At 34.7% G+C, this 23,823-nt stretch overlaps 1 protein-coding gene across 1 annotated transcript in view; it reads left to right on the forward strand.

Annotated features, from left to right (window-relative positions):
• MDGA2 (MAM domain containing glycosylphosphatidylinositol anchor 2) overlaps window positions 1-23,823 on the forward strand; it is a 1,021,793-nt gene that overhangs the window by 727,639 nt on the left and 270,331 nt on the right. The window contains exon 7 of the mRNA XM_004454777.4: window positions 9,717-10,046. Coding sequence (XP_004454834.2) covers window positions 9,717-10,046 — 330 coding nt within the window. The remainder of the gene's footprint in view (window positions 1-9,716; window positions 10,047-23,823) is intronic.

Below are 23,823 nucleotides of genomic sequence, written 5' to 3' on the forward strand. Positions count from 1 at the left end.
TTAAAATTTCTTCCCTATGTTCCACCAGTGTCTTTTTTTTTTTTTGCTTTATCTTAAAAGTATCCTTAGGTTACAGAAAAAAATATAAAGCTTCTAGAAACTTGGGTATAATGTAAAGAAGCATCTACAAGATCTTGAAGTAGGAAATGGTTTCATAAATATACCCAAAGTGTGAGCAACAAAAGATAAAATAGATAAATGGGACCTCCTCAAAATTAAAAACTTATGTGCTTCAAAGAAGTTTGTCACTAAAGTGAAAAGGCAGCCTACACAATGGGAGAAAATATTTAGTAACCACTTATTCAATAAAGGACTAATATCTAGCATATATAAAGAAATCACATACATCAAAAATAAAAAGACAAATAGTACATTTAAAAAATGGGCAAGAGATTTGAATAGACACTTCTTCAAAGAAGAAATACAAATGGCTAAACAGAGCATGAAAAGATGCTCAACATCACTAGCTATTAGTGAAATGCAAATCAAAACTGCAATGAGATATCATCTCGCATGTATTAGAATGGTGGCTATTAAAAAAACAGAGGACTACAAGTGTTGAAAAGGATATGGAGGAAAGGGAAAACTCATCCACTGCTGGTGGAAATGATGAATGGTGCAGCCATTATGGCCTCAATATTATTGCATGTAACTATGAACCTTATTCTTCAAAATTTGAAACATAGTGATTGCCATAGGTTCTGAGGGAAAGGGGAGGAAAGAATAGAATAGATAGATCATAGGGCATTTTTAGTGCAGTGGAATTGTTCTGCATGATCTTGCAAGGATGGATATAGACCATTTTAAATTCTGTCAAAATGTATAAAAGTGTATGGTGGGAAGCAGTTGTGGCTCAACTGATAGAGCATCCACCTACCACATGGAGGGTCCAGGGTTCGATACCCAGGGCCTCCTGACCTGTGTGATAAGCTGGCCCATGTGCAGTGCTGCTGTGCACAAGGAGTGCCATGCCACGCAGGGGCAAGGAGAGCCACCCCATTCAAAATAAGCACAGCCTGCCCAGGAATGGTACTGCACACAAGGAGAGCTGATGCAACAAGATGACACAACAAAAAAAGTGACAGAGTTTCCCGATTCCACATGACAAGAAAGCAAGCAGACACAGAAGAACACACAATGAATGGACACAGAGAGCAGACAATGGAGGGGAAAGGGAGAGAAATAAATAAATCTTTTTAAAAAAAGTGTATGGTGAAAAATGTAACCCATAACATAAACCATTAATGATGGTTATTATCAATGCTTCAGTATTTATACATCAATTTTAACAAGTGTACCATCCACATGTAAAATGTTATTAATAGGGGAAGTGGGAGGGGAGACAGGTTATGGGAATCTCCTATATTTTCAAAGTGACTTTTCTGTAGCCTAAAGCTTCCTTGAAGATAAAGTAATGTTTTGATAATGCTCTTTCATAGTCTGTAAAAATTGTTTCACAACAACGCAAGGTGTTGGTGGTGGGGTAATGTATGGGAGCCCTATGTGATAATAGGGATGTTCATTTTATAAGTTCACAACTTATACTATGCATATATTGTTTATAGATGTTACAATTCTGCCTGTGTGAACAATTTGAGTGATTATCAACATTAATTCTCTTTGAGTAAATTCACTAAAATGAATAGAACCCTGATAACATAATTAAATAGAACCTCAACTTTCTTTTAGCATCTGATTTTACATTCAAATTATAAAGGTTACTACTTTTAACCACTCAAGATTATGTTCTTGAATTATTAATGAATTTCATTCAGATCATAGGCAATTAAAGGGAATTAATATAAGAATATCTAAGAGTATAAAAAATATATCTCTACTCCAGTCCATCTTTTGGGAGCTTTAATATTTTTAAATATCAAAATATTTAAATGCTTTTTAATAACAACATACTGTATAAATAAATAAATCCATATTATTTCCCTAAGCAACTGAGCTAGATTAAAAATTTCTAGTTTATATCGATGTTTGAAAATTGTATAGAAGCTAAAGCATTACATTACATTTAATATTATTTGCATTTTTGAAAATGTGCATTTCCATGGTTGGAACAATCTAATATATTAAATTAAAAATAATTTCTGTTTGGTTGGAGAAGGAAAGAGACACACTGACCTTATTGTAAATAGTTTTATTGGATGACTCAGGCAAATGTTTTATAGCTTCAGTACGTGAGATCTCTGGTGTTATCTGAACAGTATCCTTTTCCTCACATATATCCCTATATTGATACAACCTGCTCATCAAATGTCATTCTCCTCTGTTAATCCTAGAGGACATCAAATGTCCTTTATTTTTCTCTTTTCCTTTTGCCCAATGTACTCAAGAACATTGATGGATATAAGACTAAAACAAAACGAAAGCTGACAAGGACTTAGACTGAATAGATACAATTGGCAAATTGACAAAATTAATGCTTTAAAATGTCAAATTAAATTAAATTCAACAAAAATTATTGAGGATACAGCTATGTCATGGAGTGGTGTTCAGGATTTGTGGAGAGTAAAGAAGATTACTCACTCTCACCCCCAGGTGTTCACAGTCTCCTTGTGGAGAGAGACAGGTGCCTAATTATAACACAAGTATATTATATTATCTTTTGAGTTGCTCTGCTGATGTCATCTATTTCCAACAGCTTCTTCAATTGGTATCAGTGTGACTGGCAATTACTTCCATTTTTTTACAGACTATTTTTATTGTCTTTAACAGAGAATAAGTGAATGGAAATTGATTTTTATATATCTGATTACAATATTACTGGTTTCTAGATCCTTTCCACTCAGCAACATTTTTTCAGTTTATCATGTTGGCCAGAATCTTACTGACATTATAAGAGGTAATATACATGAGAGCCTTTTCACTAATTTCTCAACTTGGAATGGTGGTCAGTGTTCATTCTGTGTTTGATCATCTTTCTGAAACAGATGCATAAAGCAAGTTCAAAAACTAATACCTGATATTTCTTATCCCCAAAGAGATGCTTCATCATTCCAATTTAACACCCCATTGCCGTTTTTTGTTTTGCCTACAGACTAAATTATGGAACTACTGTCTACCATATACTTTGAGTCTATAGCTACAGTCATGGTACAATCACACAGCTTCTTGTCTTTATTGCACTGAACCTACATAACTGGTGGCCAAGAGCCTAGACCTCTCCAAAGGCAAAGTTTGCTTCTTTCAGGAAAAAGGAGAGGATAAACTAGGAAGTAACTTACTTTAAATAATGGAAATCTCCCTCAGAATGTTAGACATTCACAGGCAAAAATCTGCTCCTTTATGTAAGCAAAGGTTAGCAGCTCCTACTAGGATCTCTTCAGTGGCCTCTAGTTTACCTATTGGTTTCATTCTATTATGATAACATCTGTGTATATTGTGAAGAAGAGAGACTTCAGTGAGTACAATTAGAAAGTCCTTGAGAGTTACCCATCAAAAATACATGAGCCAAGTTTGGTCTCAGTTCTCACAATATTTTGAAAGGGGTGTGATGAGTTATATTGCAATGTTCCCAAACTGATTACCCAGAACAGGGCTCAGCATCGTGCCAACACTTTACATGCATTTCCAGGCTAAACAAGTACCATTTGAGGTTCATCCATCATGATTTATGATACACTAAATGTAATGTAATGTTCTCTCAAGCTGGAGTTAGGGGATTTTCAATATTCAGACTAAGAAATTGCATTTGGGGAAAGGGAGTTCTCTCTTTTTCCATAGAATTTTTTAGTTCTAGAGAGTCTCATTAATTCTGTTGGACCCCTGTTATACTCCATACTAATCACAGATTGATTTTAAGAGTTTGAAATCTTAACTGGTGGCAGGAAATGACTTTAAATTAACATCGCATGAACTACTCTAAGTTATTCACTGAAAAAGAGAGTGTTTAATTATAAACGAAGGAACCTGCTTCCCAGCTGATTAACTATATTAAACACTATATTTTCAAAGCTCTACACAATTGCTAATAAGCTATTTCTCACAATAGGTCTCAAAGGGTACCCAATACTATCACCTTCTATTTTTATAAATGATATACTTGACCCATAAAAATTAGATTGCATATCTTGGAGTATATTAAAAAAAATCAAAACTAGAATTAGGTTTCAAGTTCTTAATATACCTGTGCCTAGCTTACAGAGTTATGCTCTTAATTTTCTGAGCAACCACTTAAGAAACCAAGTAAATGTCACTGTTCTTTATTACAACAGATGAGTGCACACACACACACGCACTCCCACAGGATCTATATGTAAAGCCAGTTATTTTGTTACAGGAGTGACATAGAACAGACACTGAGACATGGTAGACCAGTTAACTGATCTGTGCTACTTATTCTGATTTTCCTTCGCTTTAGCTTACCTCACAGACTGATCTCTGCCTCTGTGGTTCACTAGTTGTCTCTTTAGAATTACATTCTGAAGACCAGCAAGGTTGGTTTAGTATAAACTTCAGGACTCTGATACTGAGATCAGTAAATATTTTAAGCAATAAATTCATTTTTAAAAGCATACTTAATTATATTTCTATCATATAGCATAATTACATATTATATTTGATCATATATTTTAATTAATTATAATTATTGCTACTTTATAATCATTGTTATTTTTGGATTTTTAAATTATTTTCCATGAAACATAATATTGATTTCATACATTGTCAGTAGTTTTTGAGTTATTTAGAAGTTTAAAACAAGTTTGCCTGAGGAGGTTGTAGTTCTTTCACTTTGTTATGTATGTGTTTTAGTATATCACTACGTAGTACACAGAGCTAGAAAATAATAACTCCATGGTAAATAAATGTCAATCATTGAAACACCTGAAGTTTTGTTGAATTTGTTTGTTTATAGTGACCACCATATGATTTCAAAGTGAAAATTATTCTAAAAGCAATCCTAATATAAAACTATTAATAAATTAATATGCAGATTAAAACAACTTTCAAAGTTGTGAATTTTCTGTTGTTTAAAAATTTTATTAGGATTTATCATTCCTCCTTAGAATCAAGATGAAAATACTTATTAGCAAGTGAAAGGAAACTTGCATTTAATTAGTAATGGTGCTAAAAAAAGTAAATATTCTTTGATATACTATTTTTTTGGATCCATTAAAAAAAGAAAAAGATATTCTATTGTCTCATGATTTGATTTGTACTGTAGAAGTTCAATTCATTTGAAATTGGGTGCACAATATTACAAGGCAAGTATAGTAACCAGACATGGACATTTTCAGCACATTGCCCTTTCTAGATATAGTCATACTTTAGTGCCTATTAAGACATGAATATATGATACTAGAGAGTAGAAGCCTATAATTTCTCCTAATTTCATCCTAGAGTTACCTAGGGATAAATAATGTTCTTAATCTGCATTTTATTATGGATAAAATGAAGTGCAAGAATATGAAAATGTGATTGAAATATTTATTTTCTGGTGTTTTCATTAAACTGAAGCTTTGTGCATTTTCCTAATTATTGCTTTGGGAATATTCAGAAGGTTTCAAATATCTGAAGCATATCATATTTATGCTGTGTGTGGTTTCTCTAGACATAGTCTTATAAAAGGTTAGTGGCTAATTCTGCATATACAAGTTACAATATGTGAGGACCAAGGCTATGCGTATTTTGTTACGTAATCAGGGCTTAGCCAAGTGCCTAGCACTAGATTTATGTCTTGAAAATAAGATACATGTAAACATAGTTTTGATATTCATCTTTCCTCACTAAAGTGCAAAACAGGAATGCAAATGAAAATGTTTGAGGCTGGAGAGTATAGTAAAAGAAGCTTGGGAGCAGAATTTTATAAGATTTCAAAATACATTGATACCTAGTATATTATGCATTTCTACAGATTTCCAAGGTGTTCCTAGTCCTTTCTTGGACGATGTAAGGAAAATCTGGTTAAATTCATAAAAGGTTATCTAGAATAAAGTTAGAAGTTGTAGCAGTTTGATATTACCAATGAATTCCAAAAAGAAATATTGGATTATTGCTTGTAAACTGATCTTTTTCTTTGGGCATATGAGATTATATTGGATTCAGAGATTATATTGCATTGTGTCAGTAGGGCATTGAGTACCTGCCCCTTGGTGGGTAGGGACCCACAGATAAAAGGAATGGCAAAAGACAGATTTGAAGGGGTTCTTAATGTTAGGGTTCTTAATGTTGGAGTTTTGACGTTGGACTTTGATGCTGGTCTTAAGCTAGAGCCCCAGGGAGAGAGACAGAGCCGTTTGCCTGATAGTCTACAGCTGACCTTGTGGAGAGAGGCAAGATCTAAACAGCTTCATAGTCTACAGCTGAACTTGTGGAGAAAACAGAGGAACTGAGCACAGAGAAACCCAGGAAACATGAATCCTTGCAGACATCGGCAGCCATCTTGCTCCAAAATGTGAAAGTAGTCTTTGGTGAGGGAGGTAACTTATGCTTTACAACTTGGTATCTGTCAGCTCCTACCCCAAATAAATACCCTTTATAAAAACTGACTACTTTCCGATATTTTGCATCAGCACCCCTTTGACTGACTAATTCAAAATTTGGTACCAAGGAGCGGGGAAGCACTTTTACAATTACCAAAATGCTGGAAGAGTTTTATAAATGGGTAAGGAGTATTTTTTAAAGTAATTGTGAAATGCTTGATGGAAAAGGCCTAACTTGCTTTGAAGAGACTGTTGATAACAATATGGATGCTAAAGGAATGTTTTATGATGCCTTAAAGTAAATGATGAAACTATTACTGGAAACTGAAGGAAAGGCGATCCATGTTTTAAAATTGCAGAGAACTTAGCAAGATTAACTCCTGATGTTTTATGGAAGGCAGAATTTGAAAACAGCAAGTCTGGGCATTTAGCTGAAGAAATTTCCAAAGTAAATCTGGAGAATGTGTCTTGGCTTCTGCTTGCAGCTGATAACAAAATGCTGGATGAGAGAGATATGCTGAGGACTGAACTGTCTGGTACAAAGAAAACAGAAACTGATACTGGAAATTCCAAGCTTCTGGAAATCAAGATCCCAGATGAAAGCACCCCATTGGAGGACTAAACTAATCTTGGAACTTGTAGAGTAGGATTGAAGATGCAGTTATCTAGGAAAGACTTGTGGAAAGTCACACCATCTGATGGCTTAGACCCCTGCTTCCTGCATGCTAAACCAGCAGACTTTCTGAGAGAGCTGTAGGAACAAAACCACTGTCAGCATGGAATAAAAAGGACATGGAAAGGAGAAATTGAACAAGAAACAGTTTGAAGAGGAAAATCATGGAAGCTGAGATCTGGAATTAGGAATTACCTTGGGCCAAGAGAGGAACCCCACCCATGTGTACAGAGAGGGTGAGTTTGAAGAGGGTGGATGTTCCTGTCCCATGTCCTGGGAGAGTTTTGCTGCCCCAGGGTACAGAGAGGGTGGAGCATATTCCCCCAGGAGGATTAGGACGGTTAAGGTCAGCACTCCCCAGGTCTGAGAGGGGTGGACCTATCCCCCAAATGTTAGGGAAGGCCAGGTGGTCAACTCATTGTTCTGAGAAGATTAAGCCTGTATGCCAAAGGTTAGGGGAAATGTTGTCTTCACATTACTCTACTAGGGGTTTGGGTAAGGTGTGGCAATCACCCCAACTCTCTTGGAGGGAGAAGTCTGGAGCTTGGTCGACACCCAGATGCTTGATGAGGGTGAAACCAAGAAAATGGCTGTTGGGCAAGATGATGGAAAGGGTGGGTCCCCATATGGTCCCAAGGAGAAGAAACCGACATCTTAAGAATGACACCTAGACTTTGAAATTGAACAGAGGATTCCTGCAGGTCTACTGATCTGTAGAAACTGGTGGCTCATCTTTCCCTCCCAATTTTTCCTTATTGTAATGAAAATGTTTATCTTTTCTCTGTCCATTTGTGTATTGGAAGTAGATTAATTGTTTTGTAAATTCCAGAGGTCTATAGCAGACCAGAAGGGACTTTACCCCAAGACAAACTGTATTTCTTTAAATTGATTATGATATGATTTAGTACTTGCATTGTAACTGATTTAAGGTTGTTTTTTTTTAATATTGTAATGTCTTTTTGGAATTCAGAGGGTAGAGTGTAGCAGTTTGATATTATTGATGAATTCCAAAAAGAAATACTAGATTATACTTGTAAACTGGTGTTTTCCTCTGGGCATATGAGATCATATTGGATTCTTATGTCATTAGTGTATTGAGTATCTACCCCTTGGTGGGTGGAGACATGCAGATAAAAGGAACACCAAAAGACAGAGTTGAAGGGGTCTTAGTGTTAGGGTTCTGAATGTTGGAGTATTGATGTTGGAGTTTAATGCTGGCCTTAAGCTGGATCCCCCAGGAGAGAGACAGAGCCATTCACCTGAGAGTCTACAGCTGACCTTTTGGAGAAAACAAAGGTGCTGTGCCTTGAGGAACCCATTAAGCCTGAATCCTCACAGATGTCAGCAGCCATCTTGCTCCAACACATGAAAATAGACTTTGATGAGGGAAGTAACTTATGCTTTATGACCTGGTATCTGTAAGCGCCTACCCCAAATAAATACTTTTTATTAAAACCAACCAATTTCTGGTATTTTGCGTCAGTACTTCTTTGGCTGACTAATACAGAAGGCCTCATGTATTTGCAGGTCCATTCAGTTCTTGCCACTTTTGTCAATGTCATTATAGTTTAGGTTTAATGGGAAAATGAATGAAGAATATTCTATTCTGAAAATTATATTTTACTTCATATGCAACCTTTCACCATATAGGGATGGTGATCTTGAGGGAGAGGGAAATGAGATGTTGGAAAAGATTAAAATGTGTGTATAAGAGTCACTGTCATCAAAGAAAGCAGCTATATTTTGTGTTGAGTTCCAAGGTATTGTTAAAAGCTCTGAACTAGAGCCTGTAGGAAGCCAATAGATGCTTCCTCGTCAGACTTCTATTAATTATTACTACTGACCCAGATTGTGAGAACAGCACTGACCTTAGACCCAGAAAGCACTGCTGTTAGAATACAAACATTGCATGTTTTCCAAACCATCTGACCTAAAGCTTTTTCGGCCATCTGCATGAGAGATCTAGCAAAGAGTTTTGACTGGAAATATCTATGTATGGTAGGATAGAGAAGTTCATAAGAAATATCTTGAAAGTGACTTTGCTTTTTTCTCAGTTCAGGTTATTTCAATATATGAAAATGTCTCATGAATGTGAACTGACTCAGTTTGTATCACACTGGTTTTGGTCAGCATGTCAAGATAACCTTAGAAGAATTTTCTTAAATATGACATTGATGAATATTTGAGTTGTTTGGGAAATTGTGCCATGATTAAGAGATGACATCCATGAGGAATTAGAGTTAATGATCCATTTTATTACTTTCAAATCTAATACCCTATGATCTCTAGAGACAAATTGCATGATTTGTTCAAAATTCAATGGAAAAAATGTTCAATATCATTGTACACAGATTACAGGATTGCTTTTTCTAGCACTAGAAAATATTATCCAATTTCCAAAGCTAAGTGTTTAGAGTCTCTGAGTGACTTAGATCTTTATATTATTTCTGGATTATATAAAATGAAGTTTATTGATGCACACACTACTTGAAAATAATAGAGGAATATATGTACATTTTATTTTATTTCATCCCAGAGATGATTAGCTAGATTGAATGAACCCCTAACATTATGAAAGTAACACTATTTATGGAATTTTTATGTTTTAGCATTAAAAAAAGGACGATTTTGGATTACACCAGATCCATATCACAAAGATGACAACATCCAGATTGGCCGTGAGGTAAAAATATCTTGCCAAGTAGAAGCTGTTCCTTCTGAGGAGTTGACATTTAGTTGGTTCAAAAATGGTCGCCCATTAAGAAGTTCTGAGCGGATGGTTATTACACAGACCGACCCCGATGTCTCGCCAGGAACCACAAACTTGGATATCATTGATTTAAAATTCACGGATTTTGGGACATACACATGTGTAGCATCTCTGAAGGGAGGAGGAATATCTGATATCAGTATTGATGTTAATATATCCAGCAGCACAGGTAAGGAGCATATTTATGATGTAAGAGATGTTCACATTTAGAATCATTTCATTTTTAGCAGACAAAATAATCTTTAATCAAGCTAAGACCTGCCTTATTTTAAAATCAGGTTTTCTAAAAGCAAATTTCTATTAGTATGAAAGTCCAATAAATATTATTTTGTGAAATATTGTTACTTTTATTTTAACTTATATGTACATGAGGCTTTACATATATAGTATGAATGAAATTAATAGTATTGGCCAAGACAGATTTAAGTTTCTGGGTTAGATAGCACCTGTTTGTTGTTTTTTATTCACGATGAAACCTCTGTATAACCTAAAATTATATAAAATTATCAAGTTAGACAACAAAGAGTTGTTTAGAGTTAGAAAATATTCAGAAACTCTAAACAAACTATTTAGACCATAGAAGAAAATATTGAGAGATAATTTAAGAGCAGTCAGAGTATTCAAAAAAAGTCTATTTAAATGTAAGAAATGATAGAGCAATATTTCTTCTACCAATTAAAAAAAAGGGACAAATGTCATCAGATGAGACATTTTGAGAGACTCTTCATAAGGAAAATGTTTATATACAAATATGTATTGAAGTGAAAATTCTTTTTTTTAGGTTTAAAATTAAAATGTCATCAATTTTCTTGATTAAATGTACATCAATTAATGATGAAAATTAGAGTTGGTTTGGTATGGGAGGGTAATAGATTACCTCTCAGAATATATTAAAGTCCTGTGATTCTATGAATTATAACTAATATGCATCCAGAGAATTCCAAAAAAGATTCATGTGTTTTCCAAACCTGTTCCCAGATTGAATTTTAATTTAAGATTTTTATATAATGCTAGGTGACTAATATATTTTAACACCATAAAGCTCAAAGATAGCAAACATTCTCTGTTTTGAGCAAAGTTTAACGTTGGCATTCCCTTTCCAGTCAAGCAACATTGGCTTCTGTACCTTTAAGTATTCACCTGCGGTTGTATGCCTTCTTGTGGTTTCAAATTTCAACGCATAGTGGGCTGGTTTTACTCATAAAGGAGTACAAGTCCAAAACTTCAGACTGACCAAATATGCTTACATTTTATAATTCTTTATTCCTAGATGTTCCCTTTCTATCAGCTATAATTAATGTAAAAGGAAGTGAGGATGATGAAAAATATTTATTTTTGAATAGTTGTCCTTTTTCAGTTTTTAAAAAGACTATGTTTTATCTAACTGATCTCTAAATATTGTTACTAACACTAGGAGATAGACTCATTTTGGGAGATCTGATGTCGGTATGTCTAGCCATTCATCATTCATTTGTTTGTGTATTCATTCAATCAACAAATATCCATTGATTCCCACCATCAGTGTTCCAAGTGACAACTGTGCTAGGTGATATTCCACTTCTGATATCCCTATAAGAGTAATGGAAATTTTGTAATCCATGGCCATTTATTCTTGGCTTCTGAGAAAAGAGTTTCCAAAACTGATAAACACTTAATTATAAACATGCTTTTGTTTTGCTTGATTACTTTCCTGGTTTTGTTTGCTTGTTTCTTTTTCTGAACTAGTGCCACAAAGGCCAGATATAAAGAATCAATGCTCATATCTAAAAGGACTCATTTGATGGGAGCACAGTTCAAGTACCATTAAACTTAGGCACAAGAGGGACCACAGAATAAAGAGTGGGAAGGAACAGTATATAATTATTCACACACAAAAAAATCACTTTTAAATATAATAGTTATATTGTTTGTTTGAAACTATGTAATGTAAATGACAAAGTAGAGAGGATGGCCATATTGATTCCTGAAGTTCCTAAAATCACAAAAGGAAAATGCCAACAGATTATCAGAAAAGCAGGAAATACTCAAGAAATGTCCCACAGTTTAGCTGTAATAATTAAAGTTTCTTAACTGTTATCAGTGTGCCTGATTACCAAGGGTTAGGATACCAGAAAAGAAGAAATAATACTAAATCTTCTTCCAAATACTTCCTTTAGCTCTCCCCCACCCACCACATACAGACCTGGTTATATCTGTCTCCTCTCTGGAATGGATGGTCCATGAAGACTGGGCTTTGTCTGTATCGATCACTGTTGTATCCTCAGCATCTGGAATAATACATGGCACATAATAGGTACTCAATAAATAATTGTTAAATAAAGAAATGAGCTAATTTGTATATGCACCTTTCCTTTTAGGTTTTCCTTCCTTCTTTTATTACTTCTATAACTCAGACATTTGTGCCTCTCTACTTCCCTTTTCCCAGATCTATTGACAATAAGAAAAATTATTCAATAGATATATTTTTATTATGGTACAATGTATTATCACTCCCAGGGGAATTGATAATAATTAGGTCCTTAATTTGGGGTATCCAGTGAAAATAAAAATGTAGGTCCCTTGTTCAAAAATTAAGAATTTCATCATGGTAACAGCAGAGCATTAAAGTGGCAGGCTCTTGAAGTTGCACAACCCAGAGGATTGTATTTTGATAGGGAGTCTGAAGAAGACAGTATTTATTCTAATGGATAAGTCACTGAATGTGATTACGTATTCTATCTTCATGCTGAAACTGGCTTTATGTTCCTCTTTGCTTATATTAGAGTTGCAGACCAGAGTGTGGTAAGCAGATCTGTCATCTGAGATTGTGATTCAATTGACATCAGTAGAAATGAGTTTTGTCCCTACGTAGAAGATTCATTTAAAGTAGCACTTTAGCATTAAATATAGAATTTTTTTCTGAGGATATAGTTTGAACAGTGAAAATGAACAAGCTATAGAATGAAGGAACATCTTGAACTACATTAATTTTAGGAACTATGCAGGATGCAGAGGAAATTCCCACAAATTAGGTGACTGAAGTCAAAGAGATGGAAACCACATATAAGTAAAATATGTGGGGACCTCTTAGATTCTTGCTTTTGCAAGTTTTATTATTTCTATTTTAGGGAATTTAGCAATGACCAAGTGGTCAGTAGTTTTCTTATATGTTAAACATTGTCTTTATGCTAGATATAAGTGATTTTAAAGTAACATTTTAAATTTTAGAAAAATTTCTGAGCCTTTTGTTTTTCATACAAAAACTTAATAGAATCCCAGTTGTTACTGTGCTTTAAGAGACATATATGAAACTTATTAAAATGAGAATAAGGAACCATAAGGCATTTCTGCCTAATGCAGTTTAAAAGCCATTATTTTTTTTAACAAGGATGCATTTCTAACTTTATTTTTGATGACTTTTAAAACTAAAATATAAAATATGTCAGAAAGGCAAGTCCTAGTTTCCAGAAATATTAATATTTCTAAAAGACAATGATTTAATTTTTAAAAAATTTTGAGGAGAGAGGTTAGATGTGTTTTGGAGTTTTCTCTTATATTTGGTTAAATAATGAAAACTATCATATGTAAAATTATGGATTATGTCCTATTTTCACATTAATTCAAAATTAGAAACCCTTTTTTCTCTTGGTTCTGTAAGCATGCAAAGTGTGTGTGTGTGTGTGTGTGTGTGTGTGTGTGTATGAGAGAGAGAGAAAGAGAGAGAGAGCATGTGTTGTTTTATCAACTTAAAATTCATGTTTCTTGAAGAATCCTTTACTGAGTTGTGGCTAAGTAGTGATTTTGTGCTATATGGTGATTTTGCAAATGGGTTTTGCCCTTAAGGAATATATAATCTATGTTATAAAGACAGATTCTTTAGAAACTAAACACATTATATAGTGTGATGAATGTTATACATAAAGTATTATCAAACTTCTGTAGGAATCACAAATACTTTTGTTGATGTGAATATAAGAAAGTTTCGCCAAGAAATGACATTGAGTTAAAACTTGATGGCAGTGGCAGTGTGATATTTAGAGAACATGAACTGAGAGTACATTAAACAAATAAATAGAATGAAAAAAATAGGAATATTAAAGTGATTCCTCATTTCTTGCTTTTACTGCAGGATTGATATTAATTTTACTATAAGCAAGTTATACAGTTTTATTTCAATTTTATAATTTTTATTACTGTATTTATATTTCATCTGGGTAGATTGCAGGTAATCTTGAAAATAAAAGCAAAATTGTTGTAAATGTCTAAGTTAAAAAATTAATTTGCTGAAACTTAACTACAATTCAATTTTGTAAAATGAAAACCCTCCACATATTGCTGAAAAATGCATGTGAATTTTGTGAATTTTCACCTAAAATTTTAGCTACAGCTAGTATTCAGTCCTTAAACTCTTACCACTCAGTAATTTTTCACTGGCATAAGTATAATTGTTATACTATTTTTAATTTTCAAAGGGATTTCTGCAAAGCATTCCATTGTTCCTCCTCCAGTATTATTCCATGGTGAAATCTTTCAACGCTTATTAGCTTGCGCATCTTCCCTTTGGATGATTGACAAACTTGTTGGTTTACGTAAACAAAGAAGCATTAGCGTGAAGCCTATATAAACAGTGAGACTCAAATTCTTACTGCATATCTGAAAGATGTGGAATTACTGTGGTGATACAACTGGTGGGCAGAAGATTTAATAAAACTGATTTTAATACAATTTCTTTTTGTTTTTCTCTTGAGCATTTTAAGTAGCAGGAAATAGGGCAAGCAAGAGATTGCAGCATAAGCATAAGTACACAATGGTGACCAATTGAGAATTAATTCAAAATTTCAGTTTTGTCGCTGACTTCCTGACTAGTTATTATAAGTATGAAGTTAACAGATCTTTGAAATGAAGTTTTTCATGCCTCAGGATTGTGATACAAACTGCTAAGTACTGTTAAAACTCATGAGGATAATTGAAAAAATTATTTACTTCACTTAGTTGGATTTGCTTCTTTTGCACTTTTCCAGTTAAAGAGGCAATAGAAACTTACAGAATTCTGCTGATTAAAACTGATGTTCTATACTATGACTGTTGTGAGTGCTAGGTTGTTTTACGTAGTATCTGACAATGCCTTGAACAGAGGAAGCCTCTGTGCAGGTAAAAGTTATATAATAAGTACTTAAGTTACTGAACACAGACAAATTCATTTTCTTCCTTGACTCCAAAATTATGAGGTTCAATCCATGACCTCTAAAGGGCCAGGTAGTAATTATGTTCAACTTTACGGACTTTATGGTCTCTGTGGCAGCTATTTAGTTCTGCCATTGTAGTGTGAAAGCAGCCATATAAGTAAATAGATGAGTAAACCAGTGTTTCAATAAAGCTTTATTTACAAAATTAGCTATTTTGTAAATAAACTGAGAGGCCATAGTTTCCTGACCTCTTATCTAGACTTTGAAACTTAATCAGTTAAGAAATAAAATAATAGCAAAGCTTAACTCTATGCGTATATTAAAATTAAGTTACACCCGTAATACATATACCTATTATTTGTTTGTACAGATATTGGTATATTTTCCAAACATTAATGCAAAATATGCCTTCCCTTACCCCTCAATTACATGTATATTTTATTGGGTCACAGGTTATCTCCTAGAGTGATCCAAGTTCTAGAATTAGAACTTGTTTTTAAATTGCTCAGGTTTCATTCCTAATATACAAGATGTTCTGCTGCTGCCCATATTCTGTTTGTGATCCCTTTCATACATCTTTTATCTCTTTTTCTGTGTATGAATGAATTTTTGAATGACTAAATAGGAGATATAAAGAAAAGCACAACTTCTAAAAAAGAGGAGATATACTTAAAACTTAAGACCCTTCTGATTATGGAGATTTATTTATTTATTTATTTATTTATTTATTTATTTATTCCTTTTTTGAATGTCTGATTGATCACTTTTCACAATGGTCTTACCCTGTATTGGCTGAATTCATATTAAGTTTGCCTTTTAAGTCTTGAAAATTCCTCTTTCACTTGACTGTTCTCTTCATTAAAAGAGTATTGTATCTGGGCTAGAAAGAAGTATCATAGTGATTTTTTTTTCTTTTTCATTTTCTTTCTAATTGTTCTGTGTTGATAAAAAACATGGGGTCCCCTCTGTCTTTTCTCAACATGTGCTCGTGGCCTTAGGACTTTTTCCATTTATAGGGATCCAAATGTCCCTTCTGCTCTCTATGGAATAGACTTTCCCTCCCCCTGGTACTCTATGTTGTCTTGAAGTTCATATTCCTTTGCCCCAGTTTGCTTCAATTTGATTGTTTCTTACACTGCTTTAGCTGTCTGCAAGCTGCGTCTGCTTGCAGGGCAGCTTCTGGGAAGGTGAACCAGAGATGAATGTCCTGGTTCAGTCATTCAGGCTACCACCTAAAAGATAGATAGATACCAACATATAGCAGCACAGTGGGCACACAAGCCTTCCTCTGTTCCCTCCAGGACAGGACCAGGGATGGAAAATGAGATCATAGGCCAGTTCCACACCAGCATACAGACACCCCATTAAGAAGAATGGTACTTTGAGTAGTGAATCACTGGGACAAGAGACCACTCCCTTAAGAAGGAGCTAATTTCATATTATAAAATCTTTCCAACCTTCTTTTCATAAGCTGTTATGCAGTCCTATAACCTGCTAAGGTGGCTAAAGGTGACTGGCTAAGCATATCTCTTTATGGTTGTAGTCTTAGAGCCTTAAGAATGCTATTATGCTGAGAGAATCTCCCAGAGATGCACTGAACTATGGAGTCTGTTTTGTTGAGCATGTACTCGTCATTGAACATGTGCACAGAACATTCTTTAGGAAATAATGGATTATTCATACTCACAGAGATACCAAATTCTTTCATTTGTGCTTTAAAGTAAAGGATGATTATTAACATTAGGTTATTAGATGGACATAGTTATGTAAATTAATACTTAGGAATAAAATAGTTTATGAAGAAGAATTATTTTAGTCTTAACATTGCCTAATTGAAAATAGGTTTTGCTCCTCAAATCAAAATGCATTTTTATTTAAAAATTTGAAAAGTTTTTACTTAAGAATTTGAAAGGTTATAAAAATCATTAAATATTTGTTGGAGTTATCTCTTCTCTTCACCTATGTTAGTTTTGCAGTGTCAGTTACCAGGACATTTTTCACAAAGTAGAGATGTGAGCACAACAATCTGGTTGGGAGTGTTAGGGAATGAATAGGGAAATTAAGGATTTGTGTTTGAATAGTTAATACAGTTTTTAGTCAGATTGTATGTTAAAATAATAAGGAAAAATAATGAAGTTTCTAATGCCAATTATACTCAATCTTGAGTAATTCTGAGAAAATGTCAGTTTTTTTCATCAAATATTTTTATTGTTTGCATTATTGTTATTGCCATCATTTATCTTCAGACAGCGTTGATGGAGATTGTGGGGTTTGGAATGAATATCCAGTTCCTTATTTTCTTTGAAATCAATTATTCAAATGGTCAAAAAGTCCATGTTTAAATATTTTCGTTGATAAAGACACCTTCAGATGATTACCAAGTGCCACATTAGAATGTGGGAAAGGATCTAAAAGAGAATAGCTATGAACATATGCAGAATAAACATGTAATGAATTGAATGGGAGTAATTTAAGAAAACACTCATGGAGGTTCTGGATTTTACTTAAGAAGGGAAACCTACAAACCTACCACAAAAAGATGAGCATGGTTTTCTGCAACTCAGAGTAGTGTTATTTTTTTTTTCTTTTCATTTTCTATATCTGACATTTATTTCAAGAGGCCTCTACCCTAAGGAAAATATCTTTTAGTGGAGGAGGAATGGGACTGAGAAATTCAAAGTTGAGAGACAGGGTTAACTAACAATGCAAATAGGAATGATGTCAAGGGATCTAAGATGACAAAGAGAAATGAAATATAGCTGTCACACACAATTCCAGGATTAATACTTAAAATATAGTGCACATTCAACTCCAAAAATATTTATTCTATATGAAAGAGGATATGGGAAGAAACAATAATGTATAATATCCAGTTCATAATGGAATTTATGTCCCAGCAGGAATATGTTTGAACAATTCTAACAAAAGATAGAGTCTAATATTTGTTTTAAAAATTTAACAGTGACATGGAAGGAAGCATAGGAAATGGAGTTATTGAGTGTGGTCAACAAGGGTTCCATGGAGTGTGTGGCATCTAAGCTGGATTAAGAATGGGAAATCTGTGACACTGAATCTTAGAAAGAATTGAGTCTCTTTGCACCTCATTCACACAATAAAAAATACCTGAGGAACTTTATTGGGGTCCAGTTTGATTAGATTGGTGCTTGTGGACCTATTCATTGTCAAGGAAAGTTAGTGAGAGACATTTTCAGAGTTCAGAACAGAGACAATTGTAGAAAGAGTGGTGGGTAAATAAATAAATAATTTCAGGGGACATTCCAGAAGCTGAACACTCACTCATTCAATCAACCCATGCTACAAAGAAAGCTTTTTGGTTGTGTTTCCCCAACAGTAAAAACTACTTGCCCATGATGAGGAGATGGTCAGTGAATAATATGAATAATGAGGCAGAAATAATTCATTAGGAAGGAAATTAAGGCAATGGGGATATAGCCAGGTGAAAAAAAGATCCCAAAGATATCCAAATCCTAATTCCTAGGACTTGTTTATGCTATTTTATATGGCAAAAGAGGTTGAAGATGCAATTAAGTTTAAGATTTGAGACAGGGAGATTATCCTGGATTATTCAGATGAGCCCTACCTGTAATCACAAATCCTTAAAAAGGGAGAAAATGGGAGATTTGACCCAGAAGAGGACGACATTTTGACCACTGAAACAAGATGCTACATTGCTGGCTTTGAAGATAGAGGAAGGAGCCATGAACCAAGGAATGTAAAGGCAGTAGTTCTTAATGCTGGAAAAGGCAAGGAAATAGAATAAATCACCATTTTGCTACATGGATTAGCAAAGCTCTGCAATCTTGGATCTTCTGGCATAAGAACAGTGCTAAAATTTATTGTTGGGTCTTTAAGTTTCATTTAACATTTAGTCTTAAATCAAAACGATTTCCTTGAAGGGCTCAAAAACAAAAATTAGAATGATCATATGATCATTAGTGCAAGGAAACTTTTCCTTCAAAACTGCTTGCAAATGAATACACTTTCACCATTAAAAGGATCTCAGGGAAGTGGACATGGCTCAACTGATAGACCATCTTCCTACAATATGGAGGGTCCAAGGTTTGATACCCAGGGCCTCCTGACCCGTGTGGTAAGCTGGCCCATGTGCAGTGCTGCCACACGAATGAGTGCCATGTCACGCAGAGGCACACCTGCATAGGGGTGCCCCATGTGCAAGGAGTGTGCCCTGCAAGGAGAGCCGCCCCATGTGAAAAAAGAGCAGCCTGCCCAGGAGTGACTGCACACACAGAGAGCTGACGCAGCAAGATGATGCAACAAAAAAGAGATGCAGTTTCCTGGTGCCACCTGACAATGCAAGCAGACACAGAAAAACACACAGCGAATGGACACAAGAGAGCAGGCAACAGGGGGAAAGGGAGAGAAATAAATAAAATAAATCTTTAAAAACAAACAAATAAAAAAATAAAAGAATCTCATAATCTTTTAAATTTTCATCCTTCCTTAATGGATATCACTGAGGCTTGGAGAGAGACTAAATAAGATTAGAAAATCATTACAATTAGGATTTTGGCAGTGTAATTATGGGATATTTTGAGTTCTGAACATATGTTTTTTAAATAAAAAAATCAGTTTCCCATATACAAATTTTGTAAATTGTATTTTAAAAGATTTGCACATGCCTTAAAGAGTAGCATACTTTAAAAATATTGGTGGCATTTTATAGATTACCTAATACTATTCATTTTATAGAGAGAGAAGTAGGATTCAAAAGGCTTAGGTAATTTGTTCAACTTCCTACAACTATATTCTTATTTGAGTTTACAATCTCAGATTCTAAATCCAGTACAAGAGCTTGCATCAAGCAGTAAAATTCTGTCTGATCTTAGATGAAACGGATATTTCCCTTTTTACTATCCGAGATGATTCTGAAACTTGGTCATATCACTTTAACAAGGATCTTGCATGAAAGGTGCATTGTAGCCAGTTGCTAAAATATTCTAGAAGGGCATTCTACTTGGATCATATAACCACGTCCTCTGTTAAGGGTGGGACACAAAACTGTCAGTTCCCTAGTCTAAGAATACCATACCAATGCTTTTTAGTGTGTTAGGTTCCATTTACAAGAGTTTTTAAATCCCACTCATGAAAGTGGAGAGAAGTCTCACCTTATGGCTAATCAATATACGGTTTGAACAGTATTCATTTCACCAAGGAAAACCATTTTCAATGTCTGCTAGGTTAAAAGCCTAAGGCAGATCTAGATAGTGATAGTTGCTTCATTCTGTGTTAAGAGTGTGGACTCATTGTGTCTTTAAAATGCTACCTAACCACACCTTTGCTGTGTACTTCTAAGTAGCAAAATTAAAATAACTATAGCACCTCTAGAATATAGATTACAACTTTCCAACGCAGGATTCTGTTGGACTAAGGTGTTGGTGTAAGAAATTCCAGGATGCCATTCCCTCACATAATCTTTGAGCAACTATCAAAAACTGGCATGGATATCTTCCTCAAAACTCCATAAAACAGTTAAAGATTTGCAGTAACTGGTAAAGAGCTGAATCAAGAAAATGCTAATTTAAAATGTTACGTGAAGCTTGTAGTGTCCTTGCTGGCTGTGGGGCCAACCTGTTCTCCCTTTGTGGGTCTCTGACCTTGTTCTGAAGAGAACAGAGTAAACCCTATGTGCATACTGACTGGAGTGTCCATATGTCAGGCCAAATCTCTTGGGTGTTAGCCTGAAAGACAGAACCAAGAAACTTGTTTCTGGCTTCCACTCCCAGAACTTGCCAGCAAGCTGAAACAGCTTAGAGAGAGCTAACTCAGAGTAAGAAACAATTAAGGCAAAGCACTTTAGGGCAAAGGCTTCATGCTTTAAACCATAAAGTAAAGCACTTGGGAGGTGGAGGAGGTTTATTTAATAGGGAATAGAGAGGACATTCAGATTCCTGTAAATATGGGAATTCCTAAGAAGTGAGAAAAAGCCCAGGACAAGACACAGGCTCAGAAAAGGTAGGAGACCTTGTACTTTAGTTTTGCTTTGTCTAATCCTCTTGATAGGAAGACTAATCTCTGAATAATACCAGCCAACACATAACAAATTTTCAGACTGTTGAAGGTGATTTTGCATTGTATATTTTTGTTTTGTTTTGCTAATTTTTTGTTGTTGATTTTCTTAGCTCCTAGCACTCAAGAACATCTGTATTAGATCACTAGCTAGATAAAACTTAAGGAATGAACATCTCAGGAATAAACCCCAGAATTAACACATTAAAATATTAAAATGTACAATGTGCGTCAGAAAATTATAAGACAAACAAAGAAACAAGAAATGATGATTCGTCCATGAGAACAAAATTGAATTTCAGAAACTATCAATGAAGAAAACCAGACATCTGAGATGTGGATATGGCTCAAGCACCTGGGCTCTCATGGGTCCTGGGTTCAGTTCCCAGTGGTTTCTAGAGACCTCGAGCAAGACAGCAAGCTGATGCGACATGCGCCTTGAGCTAATGCAACAAGATGACACAATGAGATGATGCAACAAAGAAACACAATAAAGGAACACAATAAGGAACTCAAAAAGCAGGGAGCTGAGGTGGCTGAAGACATGGGGCACCTCCCTCTCACATGGGAGGTCCCAAGTTTGGTTCCAGGGGCCTCCTAGGAAGATGAGTGCATGATGAGTGGTCACAGAGAGCAAGAAGTGAGTGCAAACAATGAGAGCCTGGAGAGGGGGGAGAAATAAATAAATAAAATAAATCTTAAAAATAGTTTTTTTCTAAATTAATTTAAAAAAACAGGCATAGGATAAATCAGATAAAGCCTTTAAAAAATGATCTTCAATATGCTCAAGGTGATAAAATATAACAGGGATAAAGAACAAAAATGTGTCAGGAAAATGCTGCATGAACAATATAAGAAACTCAATAGAGACAGAAATTTTTTCAAAGGAACCAAATAATAATAGTGGAGTAGAAGATGGCAATAAATGATATGAAAAATTCCCTAGAAGCTTTCACCAACAAATTAGAGCTGCCAGAAGGAAAAATCAGTGCATTAAAAGATGAGACAATTTGGTTCAAGTGGAGGAGCAGAAAAAAAAAGATTGAACAGTGAACGAGCCTAAGAGACCAGCGGGATACCATCAAGCTACCACTATATTAACTATGGGTGTTCTGGAAGGAGAAGAGAGAAAAGGGCAGAAGGAATACTCAAAGAAATAGTGAAAGAAAACTTCTCAAATTTAATGAAAGATGTAAATATACACATTCAAGATACCCAACAAATCCCAAACTGGATAAAATCAAAGGGAACCATGACCAGATATGTAGTTGTCAAACTGTTGAATGCCAAGGACAAGGAGAGAGTTCTGAAAGCTGCAAGAGTAAAGCAACACGTTAGGAACAAGGGGGCCTCAATAAGATCAAGTGCCATGGTTTCATCAAAAATCATGGAGGCAAGAAGCCAGGTGGATAAAATATTAAAGTGCTGAAATAAAACAAGTGCCAACCAAGAATTTTTATATCTGGTGAGGTAGTTGTTCAAAAATGAGGAAGAGATTAAGACATGTCCATAAAACAAAAGCTGAGGGAGTTCACCACCACTAAACCTGCCCTATAAGAAATGCTAAATGGAGTTCCTCAGACTAAAAGGAAAAGACACTTTATGATCAAAGTGGAATAAAGAAATATGGGTAATTACAAATGCCAATGCTATTGCTTTATTTTCTCAGTTTCTAAATACAATGGGTTGGCTTAACAACAGAAATTGATTGATTCATGGTTTCAGAGGCTAGAGTGCTTTCTTCCTCCTGAGGTCATATCTTCTGACTGCCAACAATCTTTTTAATTTCTTGGCTTTTTGGTCAGATGGCAATGCACACAGTGGCCTCTTCTCCTTTCTCTTCAGGGTTCCATTGACTTCCACTTCTGGCTGCTCCCTGTGCCATTTCTTTCTTTGTGTAAATTTCATTCGGCTTCTAAATGACTCCAGTTTTCCAGATTAAAGCCCAACCTGATTCAGTTAGACCACACTTTAACTGAAATAACATCTTCAAGAGATCCTTTATTCATAATGGGTCCAAACCCACAGGAACAGGAGTTGAGACCTGAGTATGCCTTTTCTGGGGATGATTAATTCCCCAACAACTATTGTATTGTATGTATTTTTGCTATGTAAATCCACTTTGTAATTATTACTGGTTCTAAAGTACAAATGCATAAATTATAAGATATTTATGGTTTGAGTAATACAATATATCAAAATAGAAATTGTAGCATTTACTGCAATCATGTAGGAGGACAGAGTTATAGGGATAGTGTTTGTGTATGGCATTGAAGTTAAGTCAAATGTAATTGTTAATAGCTTTAGTGTGTTAAATTTAATCCCATTGTAACTACAAAGAAAATATATGAAATACATACAGATGGAAATGAGAAGGGACTAAAAAATGGTACACTACAAATAATCAAATAATCAATATAAAAGTTGGCATTAAAGGAAGAATTGAGGGAAAAAAGATATAAACTTACAGTGATCAAATAGCAAAATGTCTGGAGAAAGTACTGAATTATCAGTAGTCATTTAAAATGTAAATGGATTAAATTCCCCAGTCAAAAAAGCAGAGTTTGGCAGAATGTATAAAAAAAGCATGACCAAACAATTTAGAAGAGATTCAGTTTAAACTCAAAGACATAAGTAGGTTCGAAGTGAAATAATGTAAATATAAATATATATATACATACACAGACACCACACAAATCACAAAGGAGAGCTGAGATAGCTATAGTAATATCA

The sequence above is a fragment of the Dasypus novemcinctus genome, chromosome 3 (genome assembly GCF_030445035.2).
Source record: "Dasypus novemcinctus isolate mDasNov1 chromosome 3, mDasNov1.1.hap2, whole genome shotgun sequence".
Classification (NCBI taxonomy): Eukaryota; Metazoa; Chordata; class Mammalia; order Cingulata; family Dasypodidae; genus Dasypus; species Dasypus novemcinctus.